The sequence below is a fragment of the Carcharhinus amblyrhynchos genome, chromosome 11 (assembly GCF_965287045.1).
Source record: "Carcharhinus amblyrhynchos chromosome 11, sCarAmb.v2.hapA, whole genome shotgun sequence".
NCBI classification, from domain to species: Eukaryota; Metazoa; Chordata; class Chondrichthyes; order Carcharhiniformes; family Carcharhinidae; genus Carcharhinus; species Carcharhinus amblyrhynchos.
In genome coordinates, this window is record NC_137334.1 from 25,659,196 (window position 1) to 25,682,678 (window position 23,483).

Below are 23,483 nucleotides of genomic sequence, written 5' to 3' on the forward strand. Positions count from 1 at the left end.
CAGTCCAAAGATGTGAAAATTTGGTGACTTGGCCATGCTAGTTTGCTGCTTAGTGCCGGGGGTTAATAAATAAGTGAGGTCATGGTGATCGGGTCTGGATGGGATCGTTGTCAGTGTATGCTTGATGGGCTGAATGGCCTCCTTCTGCACTCTAGGGATTCTATGATTCTTCATTGCCTGAATTTATTTGTTTATTAGGGTCACAAGTAGGCTTACATTAACATCACAGTGAAGTTACTGTGAAAATATCCTAGTCACCACACTCTGGCGCCTGTTTGGGTACACTCAGAGAATCTTGCATGGCCAACTCACCTACCCACCGTGTCTTTCGGACTGTGGAAGGAAACCGGACCGCCAAGAGGAAATCCATGCAGACATGGGGGGAACGTGCCGATTCCACGCAGACTATGACCCAAGCCAGGAATTGAGCACACATCCCTGGCATTGTGTGGCAGCAGTGTTAACCACTGTGTCCTGTGCCGCCCTAATGGTTGCAAATTAACACTTTACCATTATCAATGACCTTCTGATGGAAGGAATATCATTGAAGCAGCTGAAGATGGTTAGGCCTAGGATGCTATCCTGAGGAACTACTGCAGCAAGGTGGTTGGCCTTCTACCATCTTCCGTTGTGCTAGATATGACTCCAACCAATGGAAGGTCTCCCACTGATTCCCATTGACTTCAGTTTCACTAAAGTTGCCTCCCATTGTTCCATGGAACCTTGAAAATCTGATATAGAAACAGTGAGTGATTTTTCAATATACTAGTCAAGAATCAGTTAACCACACAATGTGTATTTGTCCATCCAGTTAAATGAGTTGTCTTGAACATTAACTTCTAGTGGCCAAACCATAGAACAGTAAATAGAATCCTTTCAGTGTAGAAAGAGGCCATTCAGCCCATTGAGTATGTACCAAAAGAACATGCCATCAGGCCCTTCCCTCTGCCGTATCCCCATAACCCCACATATTTACCATGGTCAATCCAACTAACTGACACATCTTTGGACACTGAGGGGCAAGTTAGCATACACAGTTCACTTAACCTGCATATCTTTGAAACATGGGAAGAAACTGGAGCACCTGAATGAAATCCACGCAGACATGGGGAGAATGTGCAAACTCCACACAGTCACCAAAGGCAGGAACCCAGGTCCCTGGCACTATGAGGCAGCAGTGCTAACCACTGTGCTACCAAATGTCTAGGCTAATGAGCTTTATGCAGCCATTGCTTCTGAATATGACACCACATTCTTTGGAAATGCTGCTTCCAAAGGACTTTTTAATTAGTTATATGATAAGCAGGATCTTCTCTTCTGAAACATAAGTTAATTTACTATTCATGAATCAGAATATGAGATTGTTGCAATATGTAAGGAAGCACAGATTTGGGGAGGGACTTATGGTCATCATTGTTAGAAGTGTGATTTTTCTAGGAGTTTTAAGAAACATGTTTAACAGTAAAATGGGGTGCAGGCAGAAGTAAAAGGCTGTAGCAGACAGTAGAGGTCAAATTTCTCAGAAAATAAGTTACATAAGGAGATTGGATGAACATGACAACAAAGTTAACTTCAAGGGGAGTACTGATGTGTGTAATTTTATAAATGTTACAATAAATCATTAAAAAGAGCAGTGAGCCTTGGGTATTTTCTCTATCTGGATGGGATCAAGAAGAGTGACGACTTTAAGAGGGGAGGTGCAGGTTCACCTATTTATTGCTAAATGAGGTCTGAAGCTGTGTGGGCCTGAGCTTTGGTGAGCTTTACAGCATTGTAATTAAAATCTTCCATTACTTTGCTGATGGAGCAGCAACTGGCAGGATAAAGCAATTACTGCGGATGCTGGAAAATCTCAGCATGTCTGGCAGCATCCGTAAGTCATTTGGATTCAACATCAGTTCTTTTCTCCCCTTGTAGCTGCTGCCAGACCTGCTGAGATTTTCCAGCATTTTCTCTTTTAGTATGGTGGCACAGTGGTTAGCACTGCTGCCTCATAGTGCCAGGGACCCGGGATCAATTCTAGCCTTGGGTCACTTCTGTCTGGATTCTGCACATTCTCCCCATGTCTGCACAGGTTTCCTTCGGGTGCTCTGGTTTCCTCCCCCAGTCCAAAGATGTGTGGGTTAGGTTGATTGGCCATGCTAAATTGACCCAGGGGATTAGCAGGATAAATGTGTGGGGTTACGGGAATAGGGTCAGGGTGGGATTGTTGTTGGTGCAGACTCAATGGGCCAAATAGCCTCTTTCTGCACTGTAGGGATTCTATGAACTAGCTGGATTGGATTTGTCCTGAACTTAAAAGTACAGGGCATACCAGGCAATTTTCCACTTTGTTGCAAAGATGCAAGTGGTTATAGTTGTACTGGAGCAGCTTGGGCTAGTTCTGGAATGTAAGTCTTTAGTACTACAATCAGGATGTTGCTTGGAACAACAGCATTTGACCTGTCCAGTGTGCTCTGCCATTTCTTGATATTGGGTAGAGTGAATCAAATTGGCAGGATGCTGGGAACCTCAAAGGCTGAGATGAATCATCTGCTTGGAACTTCTGCTCCTTTTGTACTGACCTGTTGCACTCTCATTATCGAGAACTGGCATGTTCATTGCGTCCTTATCCCATTAAATTGGCCATCACCATTCATAATTCGATGTGGCAGGACTCCAGAGCTTTGACTTCATCTGATTTGTTGGTCATGGGGACCACTTTAACTCTGTACTTTGTATAGTTTAGCACGCATGTAGTCCTGTGTTGCTTTACCAGGTTGACATTTCATTTTTAATACACCTAGTACTGCTCTTGGCATGTTTTCTGATACTCTTTATTGAACCAAGGTTGGCCGTCAGACTTGATAATAATGGTAGAGTGAGGGACATGCAGGATCATATGGTTATGGAATGTGGTTGAGTACAACTCTGCCATCCTTAGTGTTTCTTCCAAGTGGTGTTCAATATAGAGGAGCATTTATTCATCAGCTGAAGTGAGATGGAGGGGGAGGTAGCACTAGGTGATAATTGGCAGGAAATATCCTTGCCCAGGTCCAGAGTCAATCTCATGGACATCGAGGACTATCCCCCTGACTGTAGACCACAGTGCAGATATCTCTGGTGAGTCTGTCCTGTGGTGAGACAGGACCTACTCAAGGATGGTGATGTAGGAGTCTATGACCATTGTCTGAATGGTTTGATTCTAAGTATGACAATGTCAGACAGTTGCTTATCTGTGCAGACCTGACATGAGGTAGGTAGTGGTGAGATATTTGTCCATGGGACATATCTCCTAATTTTGACAAACTTATCCAGACACAAAACCATGTTTTAGAATGTCTGTTGTCTAACAACGTATTTGGCAGTTCTTATTGTGAATAGAACATAGAACATTACAGCGCAGAGCAGGCCCTTTGGCCCATGATGTTGCGCCGACCAGTTAAAAAACAATGACCCACTAACCTAAACCAGTCCCTTTTCGTCCATATGATTACATTGAAAAACTTTATCCAATTACTTGTAACACTTTGCTCTTTGGATTTTTCCATCCCCTGAGCAAAAAAATTTACTTCATTCTTAAAATTACAAAACCAGTACACAGAATGCATTGCGCATATCCTTGAGCCATCTCCTTGCTTGTTCCTGAAACCAATTCAAATTGAAACCAATTCATGGTACCCACAAGAGAGACATACAAGATCCAAGTTGACAAGAACAGGCAACTGATGTTGGACTTGATCTGATGCCACAAAGCACACTCTTGCCAGGTGATCATGGTTTCACTCCTGTCAGGCAAAAGAACAAAGAACAGTACAGCCCTCTGGCCCACCAAGGCTGTGTCAACTGAGATGTCTCTCTAATCCGATATTTTCTCTGTGGCCCATATCTCTCTATTCCTTGCCTATTAATGTATGTGTCCAGATGCCTCTTGAACATTATTAAAGAAACTGTTTCCATCACCTCCGCCAGTGCGTCCCAGGCATTCACCACCCTCTGGGTGAAAATCCTGCCCCTTACATCTCCTTTAAACTTCCCCCTCTTACTTTCAACCTGTGCCTTGAGTATTTGACCTTTCGACCCTGGAAAGAAGTTCTAATTATCCACTCTATCCAAGCCTGTCATAATCTTGTAAGCCTTTGTCAGGTCCCCCTTCATCCTCTGACTCTCCAATGAAAACAATCCAAGTTTGTTCAACCTTTCTTCACCGGTCCATATTCTCCAAATGAGACAACTTCCTGATAAATTTCTTCTGCACTTTCCAATTCATCAACATCTTTCTGGTAGTATGGTGACCAGTATTGTACACAATACTCCAAATGCAGCTTAACCGAAGTCTGAGGCAGCAGCAACATGATTTTCCAATTCTTATACTCAACGCCCTGACCAATGAAGGCCAGCATGTCATATGCCACCTTAACCATTTTGTCCACCTATGTTGCCATCTTCAGGGATTTGCACGCCTAAATCCTTCTGTGTGCTAATGTTTCTAAGGCTCTACCATTTACTGGATACTTTCCTTCTGCAGTAGATCTTCCAAATCGCACTACCTCACAATTTGTCTGGGTTAAATTTCAACTGCCATCTTTTGGCTCAGGTCTCCAGCGGATTTATATCCTGCTGTGCCTTCTGACAATCTTCCTCACTATCCACTACTGCCCCAATTTTTGTATCATCTGCAAATTTATTAATCAGACTATCTAGATTTTCTTCCATATGGAGGCCCCAGCACTGATCCTTGTGGAACACCGCTTGCCACAAACCTCCAGTTAGAAAAGTGCCCTTCCACTGCTTTCTATGCCCAAGCTAGTTTTGTATCCATCATACAAGCTCACCTCGGATCCCATATGGCTTTACTGTCAGTGTCAGCCTGTCATGAGGAACCTTATTGAAGGCTTTCCTAAAGTCCATGTATCCAACATCCACTGCCCTGCCCTCGTCAATTTTTCTTGTCACTTCCTCAAAGAACTCAATCAAGTTTGTGAGACATGATGTCCCCTTCATAAAGTCATGCTGCATATTGTTAATGAGCCTATTCTCTTGCAGATGTGAGCAGATCCTGTCCCTGAGACTCTTTTCCAATAATTACCCTACCATTGATGTAAGGCTCTCACAGGCCTGTAATTTCTTGGATTGTCTCTTCTGCTCATCTTAAACAGAGGAATAACGTTAGCTACTCTCCAATCCTCTGGTACCTCGCCCGTGGCTAAAGAGGATACAAAGATTTAGCCAAAGCCTCGGCAATTTCTTCCCTTGTCTCTCTCAGTATTCTGGGATAGACCATATCTGGCCCTGGGGACTTATCCATCTTAATGTTTTCAAAACCTCCAATACCTCCTCCATTTTTATCTCACCATGTCCTAGAATGTTAGCATCCTCCTTTCTAAGATTCCATCCACCACATCCTTCTCCTTTGTGAATACTGATGCAAAATACTCATTAAGGACTTCACTCAACTCATCTGGCTCCACACACAAATTCCCTCCACTGTCCTTGAGTGGATCTCCCTTTCCTTAGCTACGCTGTTCCTCCTTATATACACATAAAAAGCCTTGGGATTCTCCTTAATTCTGCAAAAATTTTCTGCAAAAATATACATAATTTATAGAATAATGCAAGACCATTATAAACTTCCAAAATGGATATCACATGCAGTGTGATAATATTTAGGGTCTTTACATGAATCAAGTTACACTGAGGTGCTTTAATGCAGTCATAGAAATATTACCAACCTCCCCAATCCTACCCCCCCAACACACACACACGCACACACACACACACACACACACACAGACAAACACACGCGCATCTTTTGAGGAAAGGAGGCTGCAATTAGGCTAGATTTCAGCTTCTATTTTTATGTGTAGTTTCTGCTAATTCAAGCATAGCATTACCCATGACTGTAATTTGTGTGTCTGCAATTTTACAACCGAACATGCAATGAAGTATGAAAAATATGAAAAATTAATCACACAGAAAACTTTCGCTCTGAAATTACAGACTACTACTGCTAATCAGATGGGTGGTCTGAAATGTGTTTTATTTTTACCCATTTAAAAGGATTTGAGCCTCTGCTTTGCTTTGCTTGTAGTGGTTAGAAAGGGCAGAATGCAGTTGCATGTATTTATGTCTGCTTCACTTCGCTAATGTTCTCTGATTCCCTCTTCTCTTAAAAGAACTAACTGTCACTTGGTTAACATTTCAAGCGGCCAGTAATGATGCTTGAGCCTGGGCAGTAACTTTATACAGACTACTTGATCAGTGGGAATGTCAGAATGAATCTTGATCTTGACTTCCCCCGGTGTCTGGCTGTCTTTGCAGCCAGTAGTAGCGAATCCTTGCCTGGTTTTCCTCTTTCTAATTCATGCTTGCATAGACCAATTGTAATGACCCTATTGTCACCCAAGCTGAGATAAGCTGATTCAGTACAGTCTAGGGAGCAAATGTAGTATGTACCTGGCTAACTACCAGTGAACAGTAGAGGGTGTTAGCATTTATTGTGTTACTGTTCACTGACACAATACCTACACTCAGTGACCAACAAGACAGAAATAGACAGAGCCACAGACCTATGTATGGATATATGCAGACAAAAAGACAGGCATGCACAAATACACACTAACATATAAAAACACTGATGCTGAAATGAACATGGCACTAATAAATATGGCATGCAAGTATAAACATACAAAGATACATTAACACGTATGGACACATGCAAAACATAATGCACACATTGCACCAAGACAGAAACACATGAAACACTCTCTCTTTCTTCCACACACACATACAGACACAAACGTGCACATAATGTACATATTTGCAGTGTCAGATATTTTAATAAACTATAATTTCATGTACCATAGTGTTGTTTTGTCCTTTTTTGCTGCTGATTTTGTAAAGTGACTGCACACGCACAGATTTTTTGAATTAGGACATTACCAAATTATACTTATTCTAACTGGCTTGTTGTACTTCTCCAATAGTATCCGCCTGTAGTAACAAGCTACTGGCAGTTAGGGTTTGAAGATTTAGAATGAGGATGAGCTCTGAGATAAAATCTGTTTAGGAGATTTCCATACTACACTCGAATCATTCGGGGACTGATGTCACAAACTAAACACCTGGTAGAAGAAACGTCATTTCATCTCTGTATTACTCACTCAATCTATTAAAGCTATGGTTCTGATAACTACTTGCAACTAACAATCTCTACACTTGTAACATGCAAAGCTTCCTGCCCTTTCCCTCTACATTTCAATTGGGACTGGAGTTGAAAACTCCATTTCCAAGTCATGGTTAATTGAAACTAGAAAGAGTGCAGAAGAGACTTACTAGGATGCTACTAGGACTTGATGTTTTGAGTTATAAGAGGCTGGATGATCTGGGACGTTTTTCCCTTGAGTGTAGGAGGCTGAGTAGTGATCTTATAGAGGTCTATAAAGTAATGAGGGCATTGATCAAAGGTCGGGGAATCTAAAACTCGAGGGCATTGGTTTAAGGTGAGAGGGGAGAGATACAACAGGGTCCAGAGAAGCAATTTTTTCACACAGAGGGTGGTGAATGTCTGGAAGAAGCTGCCAGAGATAGTAGTAGAGGCGGGTACAATTTTGTCTTTTAAAAAGCATTCAGATAGTTACATGGATAAGATGGGCATGGAGGGATATGGGCCTTTTTTTAAAACCACTAAGGTGGACAAGGTGGGCCGAAGACCTGTTTCCATGCTGTAAACCTCTATGATTCTATGAGACACATACGAGTGCTTGATGGTTGGCTGAGGGATGGTCTTCTAATTCATGTCTTTTCCTAAGGCTATATGGGTTAGAACACTTAATGAGTTTTAATTTTGGGTGAACTGGGCGAAGGAAAGCCCACACAGAATGTGTTTCTGGATGATTGACATCACAGAGAAAGATTTTCTCTATGTCCAATGTGTAATAAAGTAGTCAGCTCATTGGGGAAGAGTGCTTTGTTACGCTAAGAAGATCATCTCCCATGATAATATAAACAACAGCCCTTGCCATTTCAGGGATTTCTGTAAATGTTTTGCCCAAACCTGTCAAGAAAACCTCTGTGTTGTGTTTTAACATGTTCCTTAAGTATCATTTGTTAAGAATAGCTTTTGTAATTAAAATAAATAGGGGAATCCTGGTACCAAGACTGTAATTAGTCATAAGTAGGCAGGAGCTTGTGACCAAGACAAAAAGGAAACTAGCCTCAAATCTGTTTTGGTTTAGATGTGGACGAATCCTTCTGCAAAATGAATCTTAACAATTATAATATTGATCTCTTTTTGCAGCCTATTGAGATTTTGACTTAAGACTGCAAATTTTGGGTGCTCAGGTGGTATTCGAATCCCTTTGTGCACCGCGCTCATCTACACTTATTGATTTCTTTATAGAGTTCATCTAATTTGCAAAATGCCCTTTTTGTTTTTGCTTTCTGTACCAGAGCATGATTTCGTCTATTGTGAACAGCACATATTATGCCAACGTGTCATCAGCCAAGTGCCAGGAATTCGGAAGGTGGTACAAAAAATACAAAAAGATTAAAGGTAATTCCATTTGGTGAAGATGCCATTTATTCTTGTGGTCAGTAGGAAGAACATTGCACTCGGCAACATGTCGCCTGCTCATTCTTTGTAACAATAATAAATGCAGTTACGTTCTGAAAAATGAAAGGCAAGGAAAATGCTTGACAGAAGATCTTTTCCCTTCCCTGTCAATCTTGTTGCCTCTCCAGAATTTAGCAAGACCTGTGGCCAAAATATACTGATATTACTGTGCAACTGCATTGCCAATACTTCCAGTTCTCATTTTTCATCTTTTCAATGTTAACACAAGACTCCAGTATGACATCCAGATATTCTTATTCAGATATTCTTATTCCCGTTAACAAGCAGGGACACAGTGGAAGATTTTTTTAGTCAGTGGTGTAACACAATTCATATGGAAACTTGTACTATTGAACATTCCTGATGTACATTCCTTTTGTGGTACATAAAATGATGTAGTTACCTCATAGAAGTCCCACTCTTCTTTTTGAGGGCTTGCCTATCACAGTTACTGGGGTTAGTTAAAAGGGTTGATATTCAGAATTTCTGGAGAATTCTGTGGCTGACAATCAAAATGGTGGAGCCGCAGGAGTCCCCTTTAAGTGATTTACCCCAATGTTGTTGGTGCTAATGACAGACTTCACTCAGTCACAGCGCTCCATTACAAATAGTGCATTTGCACTTTTTGGACAACAGAGTTGCAACTTAACCAACATAACTAGCGAAAGGTTCAATAATTCAAGTCTTCATTGTGCAAAGAAATAGAGACATTTCCGGTATTCAGAAGGCTTGCTTTTCCCAGGCATTAAGCCCAGGTCTTTGATATATTTCCCCATTGTGTTTGATTTAAATTTGCGTTGTCTTATTATTATTGAAAGGTGTATTATTGATCAGAGTCAACAGAAACCCAGAGAAGGGGAGCGTTGTCAGAAAATACCAGCTTTATGAACATCTGCCACTTTCTAAATTGTTTACTTTTCAAAAGCCCAGTGAAAATCAGACATTTTATGGCTGAGGTATCAAACCTCAATATTTTTCCACAGTTGCTGCTGCTGGGAATAGTTAAATCCATAGAGCACATTATTTGGTCATAAAGATAAATGAGAAGTGAGCATGGTATCTATGAAAGAAACTCTTTACCTGTCTCCTGACTCCATTTGCGCAGATTGGCCTATTACAGACTGCAGTATGGCGAAACTAGGTCCTGCAAAGTCATTTCTTTTCAGGCAAGTGCAATGAAGGAAACTCACTCCAGGAAACTAGTCCATTTTCTTCAACCCTCAGCAGCTCCCAAGAGTTTCTTCAGATTTTGAAACCAAGGGCCCGATTTTACCATCAAGCTGCACCTGTTTTCGGGTGTGAAAACTTGGTAAAGTCGGGCATGTAGTGCAAACCGTGCCCACGTCTGCACCGGTTCCTCCTTTACCAAGGCCCAAAAATGGCCTCCATTAGGTCTGTGCCCGAAATGGGCATGGCATCAATTTAAATGCATTTGCATTAATTTGAATTGACTTAATGGGCTGCACGCTCAAACTTACCGGCACTTTCCCCTTTATCACCGCTTTTGCCCGTCTAGATTCGGTGCAAAACAGACATGGTCCGCAAAGATCCAATTCAGATGCTCCAGCTTCTGAGGAGGTAGGGTCCAAGCTTCCAGCAGCTCTCTGCTTTAGATCGGTGGGGAGGGGGGAAAGAGAGAGGGTGGCAGTTCAGATGGTTCCACTCAGAACAGTGCGGGGACGGGGGGGTAGTTGGAGGTGGAGGGAGGTGTTTCAGATGGTTCCAATCAAATCAGTTGTGGGGTGTGGTGGGAGGTGGATCAGATGGTTCCACTCAGATTGGTGAGGGACAGGGAGGTCTGCTGCCACTCTGCATGTGACCAGTGGAGGGAAAGTAGGGGGTCTGCTGCCTCTCTGCATGTGATTGGTGGGCGAAAGGGGGGACAGGGGACCACAATTGGTCTGGGCAGCGGGGGGATTAATATTGTGGGAGTGGGGCGATGTCTGTGGGAACCAAGGGGAGACATTATCCAGCCTGGGAGCAATGTGGCAGAGGAATTTTTTAAAATCTTTTTTACTGCGCATGTGCAGTTGATGGCACAGATTGGAGCTGCAATGCTTCAGGCACATTAAGCCCCACCCACAGGCTTCTGCAACGCAATTCAGAATTGTTGCTGTTTTTTTCAGACAGAGTGCGAATGGGGGTGCCTGAGAACAGGTCTAAAAGTCAGATCTGAAACATTCCCAGTTTCAAGTCTGCCCAACACACAGAATGAAAATGGTAAAATAGGGCCCCAAATCTCCAAGGGTTTTGACTCCCAATTTCCATGGGATTTTAATGATCCTGATGTTTGGCACTGCAGCCTCCTAACACCCAAAAGCATACCACAACCTCTCCAAATGACACCCCTCTGACTCCCGTTAATATTGGATTGAGCGCCTGCTGACCACAATTTGATTTGGAACCAATCACTGCTTCTCTTTGCATCAGAACCACAAAGCTATTATTGCATGCCAAGAATCAAACACAAGAACAAATGTTAGGCGGAAAAATATATGAATTTTGAAGCAAAGATATCACACAGTTATGCAATATAAATTTTCTATTTTTTTTACTGGGGGTTTGATGAGCTGATTTAAGTATTCTAAAATTCAACTTGAAAAATGATTGTCATTTATAGCAAGTTGTGTAAATAATTGATATCATGTTTCCAGCTTCTGTGATTTCCTAACACTATTTTGAAACATTTCTTCCCAGTTTCTTGTATTAATTTTTTATTTGGTTTATATTAGCTCCTTCATAGATCGAAACATTATTTCTTCCCCCTCCCTTCATTAAATATTAAAAGTGCTTTGTTTATTTTTGCTCAAATAGTAAGAATTAATAATAACTGATGTCAAAAAACATTGATATCATGTGAGCTGGAGGTGTTTTCACATCCAAGCCTAATGCGTTGACCATGTCCCTCTTTATTATTAAAACATTGCAATGTTTGGTAAATGAATGAGATTTTGTAATCCTGCCTTTTCAATGTTAAGTGGATTATAAAACTTGAACTGTGACTCTGTACCTACCACAGAGGCAGAACGTTCTTTGACATATCTGTTGTTGGAAACTAATTTATAGTATTTATCGTCTCTCTCTTTTGCTCTCCCAGAATCAGCACAAGACTGGGTTCCCTCAGTGTTTCAATCAAACAGACTATTTAAAGGTATACTGTTCAATTGCCCTGCCATCCACCTCCACTCCTCACCTCATCAGCACTCATCCCTACTCTGCAGAAAACTCTGCTCTTCAAATTGTTTTTCTCTGGCCTTTGAAATAACGATTAGGAACATGTAACTGATGTGGTCAACTATTGAGCACCGCATTTATCTGGTCATTATCTTGCAGTGGTTGCAGCTTACTGCATGCTCTGCATTGCTCCTTACAAAGGGCAAAAAGACCCATGACTTGGGAAGTGCTGTGATTGGAATGCTGACTGCTGATCTGGGCTGCAGCTCAAAACCTGGTCTCCTTTCACAACTTGTACTGAGCGAGTACGCTCTGATTTCATAACAGTGCTTCACAAGCACAATATGCCTAATCCTTTTCTGAACACATTCTTTTTTAAAACTGGAGAGAAATGCAAAATAAAAAGATCAAAATTTGTCCACATTTTCTGAGGGCGTTGACCTTCCAGTTGTTAATGCTTCTTGTTTATTTGACTAATTTCAACATTCAGGCAGGACATATATTCCCCCCTTGTCTGTACAGACACATTTCCAGAGACTGTCTATTAACTTTGGCATCAGTATTGTGTCCCCACTTCTTTCTGAAAAACAGCTAGAGGGAAAAACAAATGCACACCGCATTGAAAGTGTGGTTGGCAGTGGATATTTATTTAAAGTACAAAGCTCCAGAGCTTTAGCTTGCTGAGAAAAGTACCATGGATAAAACAGGATAAAATAGAGGAAACACACAGATAATACAGAGGCTGAGACTTGGCTGCACTGACAGAGTAATGCAAGGTGCATTGTTTTGCCTCTGGCCCACCTTGTCTCGAGCATAGAGTGGAAGGTTATTCTTCAGTTTGATAAGCGCAACATGTTACAAAAGAAAGAACTTAAAACATTTGGAACTGTTCCTAACAAACACTCTAATGCAAATCACTCATTTAATCTTGCTCCATTGGCTCATTCTGCTTTTATGCCAGTGCTACTTTAAAAAGGCAAAGACAATCTGAACATGAGCTGTGCCAGCTGAGCTATCCAATAATATTCCTTTCTTTGTGAGAAAGTGAGCAAGTATGCTGTTGTCATCTAAATACACAGCTAATCAGTTCACACACCCCATTAACCTTGCCTCCTTTATGAAATTCACTAGAGACCATTGCTGCAAATCAGTGTCCATGGTGTCCTATCAATGTCCCACCTTCCAGATGCAAGAAGCATGCATTCAAAGCATGCACTTTCCTTCATTTCCACCATCCATACACAACCAGTGTCAAGAGAAATGTTCATCACTTGATCCTGATAGAGGAATCCCTACAAAGATGAAGACAAATTATTTAATTCACATTGAGGTTGCAGGCCAACCTGTTATATTTAGACCATTTATGTAGAAAAGAAGTCAAGCTGCTTGTGTGTAAAAATGGACACGGTATGCAACATTTTCACTTCTGAACTATATCCATATATGCAACAATAAATATTTGGGTCCTTTTTTTAAACCCAGCAGATTATCTATTATTACCTTACAGATAAAATCATTTAGAATAATAGTACCTTTTTGAATTTTTCTGAAATAGTTTAGGTTTGTATTGAAGTCATTTTTCTTGTATTGATTATAGCTACTAAGACTACTTCCTGTCTATCTTTTCAATTTTAGTTGAAAGGGAAAATCTGTCAGAGTACTGTGTGCTAGGACAACGGCCATCTCACCTGACCAGCATCAATCAACTGACAAACCTATCAAAGAGCAGTGAGCAGCCTCCTCACAGCCAGCTCCACCACAGCCCTCCCAACAGAAGCCAAGTGCCAGCACTGCAACCAATCATGAGTCCTGGCCTACTGTCGCCACAGTTGAGCCCTCAGCTGGTGAGGCAGCAGCTTGCCATGGCGCACTTAATTAATCAACAGATTGCTGTCAGCAGACTCCTGGCACACCAGCACCCCCAATCCATAAACCAACAGTTCCTCAATCACCCGCCTATCCCCAGGCCTGTGAAACCTACTGAGCCCTCCAGTTCATCAGTGGAGGTTGCTCCAGAAATCTACCAGCAAGTCCGGGATGAGCTAAAGAGAGCCAGCGTGTCACAAGCCGTGTTCGCACGAGTTGCCTTCAACCGTACACAGGTGCTTATTTCTTTTTTATCTTTGTTGGAGAAACAAAAGTGTTTTAAAAAAGGGCCATTAGTATGGGAACAATTAGTGTCAGCTGAGTTGAATAGTCTTAATGAGTCAGGATGAACTCACTCGGTAAAAGTGACACATTATGCCTGGCAAAAAAAATTCCAACAAATGTTGAACTTAACTCTACAAGCTTCCCCCAGCCCACTAAATGATGCAATATAAGCAGGAAGCACCTGTGAGGGGCATGGTTCTCATATGTTGGAATTATTCATCGTTTTTCACAGGTGCAAAGGCTGTACAGTATGTTGAATGTTTGTGATGTTGAAAGTCGTGAAGAATGGAAGGGATGGTGCTGGTATTTTTATTGCAGTCATAAGGAGGAAGAAGGGATCCTACAGGAGGGCCAAACCACTTTAAATGAATCTCCTTTCTAGAGAAAACCAACTCTTTTCAATAAACTGGAAAATACTTTTAAAAGTTTATTAATGTTTAACAACTATAGTCAACAAAGAGAGATCCGATTGTTCTTTACCCTATGCAATTTGCCTCCAGTATCCTAGTGCCAACATGAACCCACAGAAGTGTAAATTTGTGATACTGCCTATGGGATAGGGAAGTCATGTAAGCACTTATGTAAGAGTTGGCCCATGTGTTTGCTGTCAGGAGGATTTGGTGTAAAATTACAGTCCAGAGCTTAACCTGCTCCTCAGGCTAAGTGCAGATGTGAGAGAGTGACACAAGGCTGTCTCCTTCATGGAATCAGAAATAATTCAAATATAAAGATAAAAAGTATTCAAAAGAATCTCTTCACTGACTCCCATCCATTATCTCCCTAAGCAATATCATTAAGACTAAGTTATATCAATTTTAAGGGACATGTTCCTATTTATGAAACCCAGCATTGGTGGTTAACTGTAGAATTCAGTGCATCCCAGTGCTCCAAATATGTATGTTCCTAGCCCATTACCAATTTAAGATAACTTTGTCCATTGAATTAAACCTTAATTCTGGGAATTGCTCCCACTGCCTTACATTTAAATTTTTGTGGTTATTCATTCTCAATAGTTTTCAGTAATTCAATGACTTATAAGCCTAATATCCAAATTGACTCTAGAGTGATCTTTAATTGTACCTGTGAAAATTAATTCAATTCATGTTCATTAGTTCCTCCAAATCAGGTCCCTGATTAAAGCATCGATATGTTAGCAAAAAAAATGCAAACCAATAGATATAAATACAAGAAGATAAAGTTAATCACAAAGGACTTTGTCAGGTGGAGGTGCCATATGGAGGACCATCTATCTTAACATCCTTCATCAATTTTTGTTTTAATTTAAGAAATTACACAGCTTTTTACAGGTGAATTCTCATTACGGGATTTCACCAGGAGAATTCATTTAAGCAACATTTTTAAAAATTGAAATACATTTTGTTCAGATTGTAGCCATAGCTTATTACAAAGGGATGACATCAAGTACTTATTTCTAGTAGCATCTCCGTACTTAGGGGATATGAGTATCTCCTTTTCTGAGGGGACTGACCCAACTCTTTACCATAAAGATAGTATCAGGAGTTCCTGTGGGTCTAAATAATCTGCCACATATAGTCCTGCATCCAATGGGTTTTGAAAACATTCCATATTGTTTGATTACAAGAGTAGGGTAAGACAGTAAGACCTTAGTATCTCTGATTCATAGAACATAGAACATAGAACATAGAACATTACAGCGCAGAACAGGCCCTTCGGCCCACGATGTTGCGCCGACCAGTTACAAAAACAATGACCCACTAGCCTATACCAATCCCTTTTCGTCCATAAACCTATCCAGAGATCTCTTAAACGCCCCCAAACTAGACGCATTTACAACTGCAGCAGGCAGGGCATTCCAATCCCTCACCACCCGCTGGGTAAAGAACCTACCCCTGACATCCGTCCTGTAGCTACCCCCCCTTAATTTAAAGCCATGCCCCCTCGTGCTAGCTTTCTCCATCCGAGGAAAAAGGCTATCACTATCCACCCTATCTAAACCTCTAATCATCTTATATGTTTCAATAAGATCCCCTCTTAGCCGCCTTCTTTCCAACGAAAACAACCCTAGATCCCTCAGTCTCTCCTCATAGGACCTCCCCACCATACCAGGCAACATCCTAGTAAACCTCCTCTGCACCCTCTCCAACGCCTCCACATCCTTCTTGTAATGCGGGGACCAGAACTGCACACAGTACTCCAAGTGCGGCCGCACCAGAGTAGTGTACAGTTGCAACATTACACTGCGACTCCTAAATTCAATCCCCCTACCAATAAACGCCAAGACACCGTACGCCTTCTTGACAACCTTATCTACTTGATTCCCAACTTTCAGGGATCTATGTACACACACACCTAGATCCCTCTGTTCATCCACACTATTCAAAGTCCTCCCGTTAGCCCTATACTCGACACATCTGTTGCTCCTACCAAAGTGAATTACCTCACACTTCTCCGCATTAAATTCCATCCGCCACCTCTCGGCCCAGCTCTGCAACCTATCTAAGTCTCCCTGCAGACTATGACACCCTTCCTCACAATCTACCACACCTCCAACTTTAGTGTCATCAGCAAATTTACTAATCCACCCAACTATACCCTCATCCAGATCATTAATAAAAATTACAAACAACAGTGGCCCCAAAACAGATCCCTGAGGCACACCACTCGTAACTGCACTCCATGATGAATATTTACCATCCACCACCACCCTCTGTCTCCTATCTGATAGCCAATTCCTGATCCAACTTCCTAGATTACCCACAATCCCATACATCTGCATTTTCTGCAGAAGCCTACCATGGATTCAGTCTTGTTTAGTCAGCTATACTGGCAGGCATTCCCTGACTAATGGTTTCCTGTTTAAAGTGAATCTGTTTCTGGGGTATATTTGTTTTGTTGAAGAGATTTGTTTATTTCATGTAAGAAGCTAGACAGCAGAATGGAGGGGATAGGTGGGGGAGGGGGCTAATTGGTGTTGTGGGCTAATATATTTCTCAAATTAATGGGAGAAGTTTTAAATTTGTACCAGTGTTTTTAATTACAGGAATGGCACTAGCTTCTCACTGACAGGAAAGAAAAGAAAGCCTTAACCATAACCCCTACAGTACAGAAAGAGGCCATCCGGCCCATCGAGTCTGCACCAACTATCTGAAAGAGCATCTTACCTAGGCGCCCCGCCCCTCCCCCAAAAGCCCTATCCCCGTAACTCTGTGCATTTACTATGGCAAATCCATCGAGCCAACATATTTTTGGACACAAAGGGGTAATTCAGCATGGCCAATCCACCTAACTATCCTGCTCTTTTTCAAAATAATGCCATGGGATCTTCTATGCCCAACTGAGAAAGTGGATGGGGCCTTAGTTTCATGCCTTATCCAAAAGACAGCACCTCCAACAGTGCAGCACCTCCAGTGTAATGATAGTACGAACTCTTTTTAATGAGGGTCAGTATCAAACTGACTCGTTTGATTAGTAAGTTTGTGGATGACACAAAGGTTTGTGGAATTATGGATAGATGAGGACCGTCCAAAGATACAGCAGGATATAGATTGGTTGGAAACTTGGATGGATAGATGACAGATGAAGTTTAATCCAGACAAATGTGAAATAATGCATTTTGAAAGGTCTAATACAGATGGGAAATATACATTAAATGGCAGAACCCTTAAGAGTACTGATAGTCAATGGGATGTGGGTGTACTGGTACACAGGTCACTAAGAGGCATTGTAGATGGAGAAGGTAGTCAAGAAGACATGCGACATGCTTGCCTTCATTGGCTGGGGCATTGAGTTTAAAAATTGGCAAGTCATGTTGGTGCTTTATAGATCCTTAGTTAGGCGGCACTTGCAATGTAGTGTTCAATTCTGGTCGCCACACTACCAGAAGGACGTGGAGACTTTGGAGAGGGTACAGAAAAGACTTACCAGGATGTTGCCTGGTATGGAGAGCATTAGCTGTGAGGAGAGGTTGGAGAAACTTGGCTTGTTCTCACTGGAACAATGGAGGTTGAGGGGCAACTTGATGGAGGTCTATAAGATTGAGGAGCATGGACAGAGTGGATAGTCAGAAGCTTTTTCCCAGGGTGAAAGAGTCAATACTAGGGGGCATAGGTTCAAGTTGCAAGGGCCAACGTTTAAAGGAGATGTACAAGGCGAGTTTTTTTTTACACAGAGAGTGGTGGGTGGCTGGAACTCGCTGCCGGGGGAGGTAGTGGAAGCAGATATGATAGTGAGTTTTAAGGGGTATCTGGACAAATACATGAATAGGTTGGGAATGGAGGGATATGCTTTAGTTCAGTCAGGCAACATGGTTGGTGCAGGCTTGGAGGGCAGAAGGGCCAGCTCCTCTGCTGTAATTTTCTTTGCTCTTTGTTCAAACACCCACTAAGAGCACCAACTCCTTACTGAGGCATACACACTAAACCTTTATCAAAGAACCAATGCCAACAATTTATTGAGGGACTAATTTCGACTTCCTACTCAGAGCACAGCACCAACTCTTTATTGAATGAACGTCTTCAATGTTTTACTGAGGGAATAATAGATCACCTGAGACAGGACAGCAGTGTAACGATGAGCGATCACTATGGGTAGAATTTTCCAGTCTCGCCTGCCATGGAATTGTAGCGAGTGGGCGTGGCGGGGTTGGGGGGGGTGGTGGCAGTTAGGTGGTGAGGAGACTGTGCAGGGGTCTGTTGATCTCTGGTGGGATTTTCCAGTCTTGCGGCTGCTGCGGGTGGAAAATCCCACCCTATGTGAAGTCTAAAGTTTGATGCATTTGCTCCATTTGGATTGCTTTCCAATGGAGGACCATGTATGCTCTTGCACTGTTCAGTTCATTACCTATGCAGCATATAGAATGTGGCAGATCTTGTGATAGGAGCTGGGGGGAAGTTGTTGTCTCCAGTGTTACCTTGTGGGCTCAAAGGCCTGGAGGCCATATATAAAGGACACCAAACAGCCATTCGTTCACTGCAGGCCAGTGAAGGCTGCAAGTAAGGAGATGACCAGCAAATTAGCCTTAATACAAGAGGGATTGAGTGTAGGATTTAAAAGGTGTGCTTGTAGTTGACTGAAGCCCTTGTCAGACCTCACATGGAGATTTATTTGGCCTGCTTGTCTCCTTGGCAATGATCAAAGTAGACCCTGCATGGGTTTGCAACCAAAGTGCTTTAAACATCATAGAAAGATTAGTTCATGAGAGAGTAGAATGGACCTGTGGGTGGACTGTGCTGAGGACTGTGGGGCTGTCCATGTGAAGCATCAATAGCTCCAACAAGCCTATGCAAGATCCATGCAAGCAACAAGTTTATCTTGGCTGGGTTCTCGGCAAGGGATGTGGTTGAAGAGCAGGAACACAACCTTCCCTCAGCAATCTCAATGGAAGACCAATCTCAAGAGGCCAAATGGTGTCCCCCTGCTGCTCCTCCCTGTGGTGCCATCTCAGTTCCCCTTTGAATGACATATCCCTGCTGAAGTTAGATTTGGCAATGTTTCTAAGTTGCCATGCGCACGGACTTTGTGAGGACATGAGGATAATCTCAATTCTACTTGCAGGTGCCTGCTGTTATGGGAGGATGGAATGCTGTGCAGGTCCTGATGCATGCACTTAGCACCTGGTATCTGTGTGTTAACATAGTTTGGTGTATGCAAAGAGTCAAAGCACCAGCAGGGCTGACAATAACTAGCACAATTTAATTCAGCTATCATGAAACAAGATACATTAGCGATCAGTATAATGTCAATAATCAAAATGATGCTGGGGCCTTCGAGCCAGCAGAAGACAGAAAACTAAAATGTTACTGAAATATGGGCAGATTCTTGGAATCTGGTGGCTATCAGATTGGCACAGCCCATCTGCTGTGTCATAACCCTGCCATAGTCTCTCAGCAACATCCTGGTCTTCACTAGCACCATCCCAGTCACCATCCTCATCTTGGTCCTCCAAGTTTCCCTCAACCATCACACCTCCATTTTGTTGTGAGAGGTTGTGCAGGGCGCAGCAGATATTGATGATGCAGGACATGCTCTGTGATGGGTATTGGAGAGCCTATACTGAGTTGTCGACACATCTGAACCTCATTTTTAGAAGGCCCATTATCTCTTCGTCATGGACTTGGTGGAGACATGTGCAGCATTGTACACCTTCTCAGCGACATGCTGCTGTATAGCAAACTGGTATCATCAGCAATATCCTCTGGGGGTCCCTGTGTTCCCAAAGAGTCAGCCCTGTAATCAGTAAGGTCCTTCAAAAACCTGTGGCATCTGGGAGTGGGTCAAAGTGGAAGTATTGTGAGAGATCTCTGGAACTGCACACAAGTAGACAGGATTTGCCTTCTGTGATTTGATATGATCTGCACATTCAAAGAGTGGAATCCTTTTCTATTGATGAATGAGATTGGCTGTTGCCAGGGAGCTCTCAAAGCCATGTGTGCAGTCAATAATGCCCTGCATTTGTGGGAAACCTGAGATTGCTGAAAATCCCAATGCTTTTTCAGCCTGGCTTTTGGGATCCAGGTGGAATTTGATAAATTCTTAAGCTGTTCTGACCAGGACATCTGTCACCTCCTCCTTTATGCACGTGTGTGTCACTGACTGGGAGATGTACACAGGACCCTGGTAGAGCCCTAGAAGGAGCCATTGGTAAAGAAATTTAAGGCAACAGTGACCGGCAATACTACGAGCATGGGATACCATTCAAGTCCTAATAGCTGCAGGCAGTCTTGGAGAAGCTGGCAGATTTGCGCATACATATTCAAGGACATCTGATGGTAACTCTGGCATTGACTTTTCACTCATCTGCAGATAGCTGGACTGCCTGCGGTGCATTCATATTCAGGCCATTGCTCGTCATTGCAATGTACCCAGCTTGCCAGCTTCTTGACCTTCTGGGGTCCCACTGCCTATTACTGTTCAGGTCATTGCTCCTCATGGCCTTGCGCCAATCTATGATGGGCCCATAGGTCCTATGAGGAGAGACTGAGGGATTTAGGGTTGTTTTCGTTGGAAAGAAGGCGGCTAAGAGGGGATCTTATTGAAACATATAAGATGATTAGAGGTTTAGATAGGGTGGACAGTGATAGCCTTTTTCCTCGGATGGAGAAAGCTAGCACGAGGGGGCATGGCTTTAAATTAAGGGGGGGTAGCTACAGGACGGATGTCAGGGGTAGGTTCTTTACCCAGCGGGTGGTGAGGGATTGGAATGCCCTGCCTGCTGCAGTTGTAAATGCGTCTAGTTTGGGGGCGTTTAAGAGATCTCTGGATAGGTTTATGGACGAAAAGGGATTGGTATAGGCTAGTGGGTCATTGTTTTTGTAACTGGTCGGCGCAACATCGTGGGCCGAAGGGCCTGTTCTGCGCTGTAATGTTCTATGTTCTATGTTCCTCATCTGGTTGAGAGCCATTACCAAGGTAGGAATGCCTGGAGCCTTTATCATATAGATCACAATGGGTCTCTGAATGAATTGAAGTAATAAATCTAGCGAGCATATTCGTTACAGGTTTGTTGCCATCCCTGAAACCAATGGCCCATAAGAGCAAAAGACATAGGAGCAAGAGCTGGGCTGCCCCTGAAGCTTGCTCTTTTGATTTGATTTGATTTATTATTGTCACATTTATTGGTATACAGTGAAAAGGGTTGTTTCTTGCACACTGTACAGACAAAGCATACCATTCATAGAGAAAGAAATGAGAGAGTGCAGAATGTAGTGTTACAATCACAGCTAGGGTGCAGAGGAAGATCAACTTAATGCAAGGTAAATCCATTCAAAAGTCTGATGGTAGCAGGGAAGAAGTTGTTCTTGAGTCAGTTGATATATGACCTCCGACTTTTGTACCCTTTTCCTGACGGAAGAAGGTGGAAGAGAGAATGTCCGGAGTGCGTGGGGTCCTTAATTATGCTGGCTGCTTTGCCGAGGCAGTGGGAAGTGTAGACAGAGTCAATGGATGCGAAGCTGGTTTGCTTGATGGATTGGGCTACATTCACGACCTTTTGTAGTTCATTACAGTCTTGGGCAGAGCAGAAGCCATACCTAGCTATGATACAATCAGAAATAATACTTTCTATGGTGCATCTGTAAAAGTTGATGAGAGTTGTAGCTGAAATGCCAAATTTCCTTAGTCTTCTGAGGAAGTAGAGGCATTGGTGGGTTTTCTTAACTATAGTGTCGGCATGGGGGACCAAGACAGGTTGTTGGTGATCTGGACACCAAGAAACTTGAAGCTCTTGACTATTTCTACTTCATCCCCATTGATGTAGACAAGGAAATGTTCTCCACTATGTTTCTTGATGTCGATGACAGCCTCCTTAGTTTTGTTGATATTGAGGGAGAGGTTTTTGTCATTACACCAGTTCACCAGATTTGCTATCTCATTCCTGTACTCTGTCTCATCATTGTTTGAGATCTGACCCATTAATAGTCGTCAGCAAACTTGAAAATTGAGTTGGAGGGGAATTTGGCTACACAGTCATAGGTGTATAGGGAGTACAGTAAGAGGCTGAGAACACAGCCTTGTGGTTTACCAATGTTGAGAATGATTGTGGAGGAGGTGTTGTTGCATATCCTTATTGACTGTGGTCTGTGGGTTAAGAAGTTCAGGATCCAGTTACAGAGGGAGGAGTCAAGGCCCAGGTCACGGAGTTTGGAGATGAGTTTTGTCAAAATAATGGTGTTGAAGGCTGAGCTGTAATCAATAAATAGAATGCTCTGCCATTCAGTAGGATCAAGGCTGATCCACATGTCCACTTTCCTGCCCTTTCCCCATAACCATTAACAAAGAACAAAGAAACAGTACAAGAGCAGACCCTGTGGCCCTCTAAGCCAGAGTCAAACATGATGCCCTAACTAAACTTAAAAAAAAATCTGCCCTTACTTGGTCCATATCCCCCTATTTCCTCCCTATTCATTAACTCATCCAAATGCCTCTTAAATGATGCTAATATGCCTGCTTCCGCCACCACCTCAAACAGCACATTCCAAGCACCGATCAGTCCCTGCGTGAAAAAATTTCCCCCGCACATCTCCCTTAAATTTACCCCCTCAGCTTGAACCTGTGCCCCCTTGTAATTGACTCTTCTACCCTGGGAAAAAGCCTCTGACTCTTCAGACCTGACTATCCACGACTCTAGTTACCTTTTCCCTGGGAGAATGGCGATTTGGAATCGATTGTTTGCTGCTGTCCACCAGTTGTGCCTCTTGGAGGCATCAAGCTCCCTCTCTCCCTTCAGTCCTGCCTCTGAAAGCAGCCAATGGCAAATGGCACAGAATGAACAACAGCTCCACACCTTGCTGGGGTCTCTGCTTTGAGACCCAAAGGTCAGGAACAAACCTGTGGCAATGTGGGTTTCACCATAGAGAGGAGAACACATATAAGCATCCTTGACATCCAGTTACCTCAACTTATTATTGTGGCTCTTTAGTCAGCCAATTGTGCTGACCTTGAACTCCAACCATCTGAGTAGATGCTCCTTCCACTTCTAGGTTTCGCTGTTTTAATTTGGCTGATTTAGAATCATAGAATCCCTTTAGTGCAGAAGCAGGCCATTTGGCCCTTAGAGTCAACTCCAACTCTCCTACAGAGCATCCCA

At 42.7% G+C, this 23,483-nt stretch overlaps 1 protein-coding gene across 2 annotated transcripts in view; it reads left to right on the plus strand.

Annotated features, from left to right (window-relative positions):
• The window catches only part of satb2 (SATB homeobox 2), a 243,207-nt gene that overhangs the window by 82,550 nt on the left and 137,174 nt on the right, over positions 1-23,483 (plus strand). For both annotated transcript variants that reach the window (XM_080198766.1, XM_080198767.1), the window contains exons 6-8: positions 8,431-8,533; positions 11,691-11,744; positions 13,403-13,869. In XM_080198766.1, the coding sequence (XP_080054892.1) occupies positions 8,431-8,533; positions 11,691-11,744; positions 13,403-13,869 (624 nt within the window). The remainder of the gene's footprint in view (positions 1-8,430; positions 8,534-11,690; positions 11,745-13,402; positions 13,870-23,483) is intronic.